General features: G+C 43.4%; 2 protein-coding genes across 8 annotated transcripts in view; both read left to right on the top strand.

Moving 5' to 3' along the window:
- The window catches only part of LOC111673759 (interferon-induced very large GTPase 1-like), a 36,074-nt gene that overhangs the window by 16,806 nt on the left and 17,753 nt on the right, over window positions 1-1,515 (top strand). The gene's annotated exons all lie outside the window — the stretch shown is intronic.
- Window positions 6-1,511, top strand: LOC111673787 (interferon-induced very large GTPase 1-like; the record flags this gene model as incomplete). The annotated part of the gene is made up of 1 exon (XM_023431653.2): window positions 6-1,511. A coding segment is annotated over exon 1 (1,506 nt), but the record flags the coding sequence as incomplete, so codon positions are not given.

Below are 1,515 nucleotides of genomic sequence, written 5' to 3' on the forward strand. Positions count from 1 at the left end.
CACCCATGGTGTCATTTTTCCGCCTGGGTTCACTGTCAGTGTCTAAATCTCAGCTGATGAACACTTTGATCAACGAGCGTCACAACACCTTCTTCCACAGAAACTGCCCAGGTAGCACCAGATCTCGCCTTTTGATGGATGGTGTGGCAGAGATTGCCTGGTACTGTCCTGCTGGAAAACCCAACGATGCCTTCACTGACTGCACTGCCTTCTGTAATCTTCATGGTGATGCTCTGTCGAATGAAAAACAGCGTAAGATACTGACTGAAAAATCTTCAGTCAATGTTGTTCTGTTACCAACTCTGAAAAAAGGTGACAAAAGTTGGGCTGTTTTCTCAGATCTTCTGAAGTCTCCAAAGCCTCTGATTTGTCTCATTACTGATAATGATTGTGGTGCAGTTCAGATGAAAAAGGGAAAATATAAAATGGGTCTAAAAGACAGAAGCCAGTCAGATGTTTCTAAAGAACTGAAAAGGATCATTAGAGAGATCTTGTCTGGATCACAAACATCCTTCCAGCTTGAAACCATGGCCGAGGTCTCTGGGATCAGAGTGGATGAAGAAGACACAGTCTGTCAAAGAGGAAAATCTGTTGCTATGGAAACAGTGAATTTACTTCAGGGGATGGAAGTTTCAAAAATCATAGATAAATTCCTCCCTTGTCATGGCCGACTGTGGCATAAGTGGTGCAGAATAAAGAAAGAACTGTATCACCTCAAAGGAAACGTTGAGAAGGACAAAAGTGAAAAGCAACAGGAACTGATGAAAATACGAGAAGAACAATGTGATGCTTCCTGTAGTGAACTGGTGAAGTTGTTCACTGAAAGTCTCTCATCTTTGCCATCAACAGACAAAGAGTATTTCCTGAAATGGACTCAGATCTTAACAGACTCCACAGATGATCTCACCTCAATTCTCCAAAGCTATGATAAGAAGTGGTCTGAGGTCTTGGATCTGAAGAAGAAACGTGACAAATCTGATCTGTTAAAAAGAAAACAAACTGAGCTTGAACAAATATCAACAAAACTACAGTCAGCAACTTTTGGCTTGGAGCACATCTTTAGAGAAATGGGGCAGATCTATGAAGCCCATAAATCTCTGCAGAAACAAACAAAGAGGAGTCAGACTGACTGGTCCAAATACCCTGAGCTGGCTGCAGAGCTGATGATATCAGGACACCCCATGGAGCTGATGGATGGTGATGCAGGTCATGTGCCTTTGACATGGATCTCTAGTCTTTTAGAGGAAGTCATCAAGAGACTGGGTGACCAGAGAGTGTTTGTGTTGTCAGTTTTGGGCTTACAAAGCAGTGGAAAATCAACAATGCTGAATGCCATGTTTGGGTTGCAGTTTGCAGTGAGTGCTGGCAGATGCACCAAGGGTGCCTTCATGCAGCTGATCAAAGTGTCAGAGGAGATGAAGAGAGACTTTAAGTTTGACTATGTGCTGGTGGTGGACACTGAAGGACTGCGTGCTCTTGAATTAGCAGGTAACGCCGCTCTTAACCACGACAATG

Source organism: Seriola lalandi, unplaced genomic scaffold, assembly GCF_002814215.2.
Source record: "Seriola lalandi dorsalis isolate HSWRI2012SDOR001 ecotype SW California unplaced genomic scaffold, Sedor1 jcf7180002054926, whole genome shotgun sequence".
Taxonomy (NCBI): Eukaryota; Metazoa; Chordata; class Actinopteri; order Carangiformes; family Carangidae; genus Seriola; species Seriola lalandi.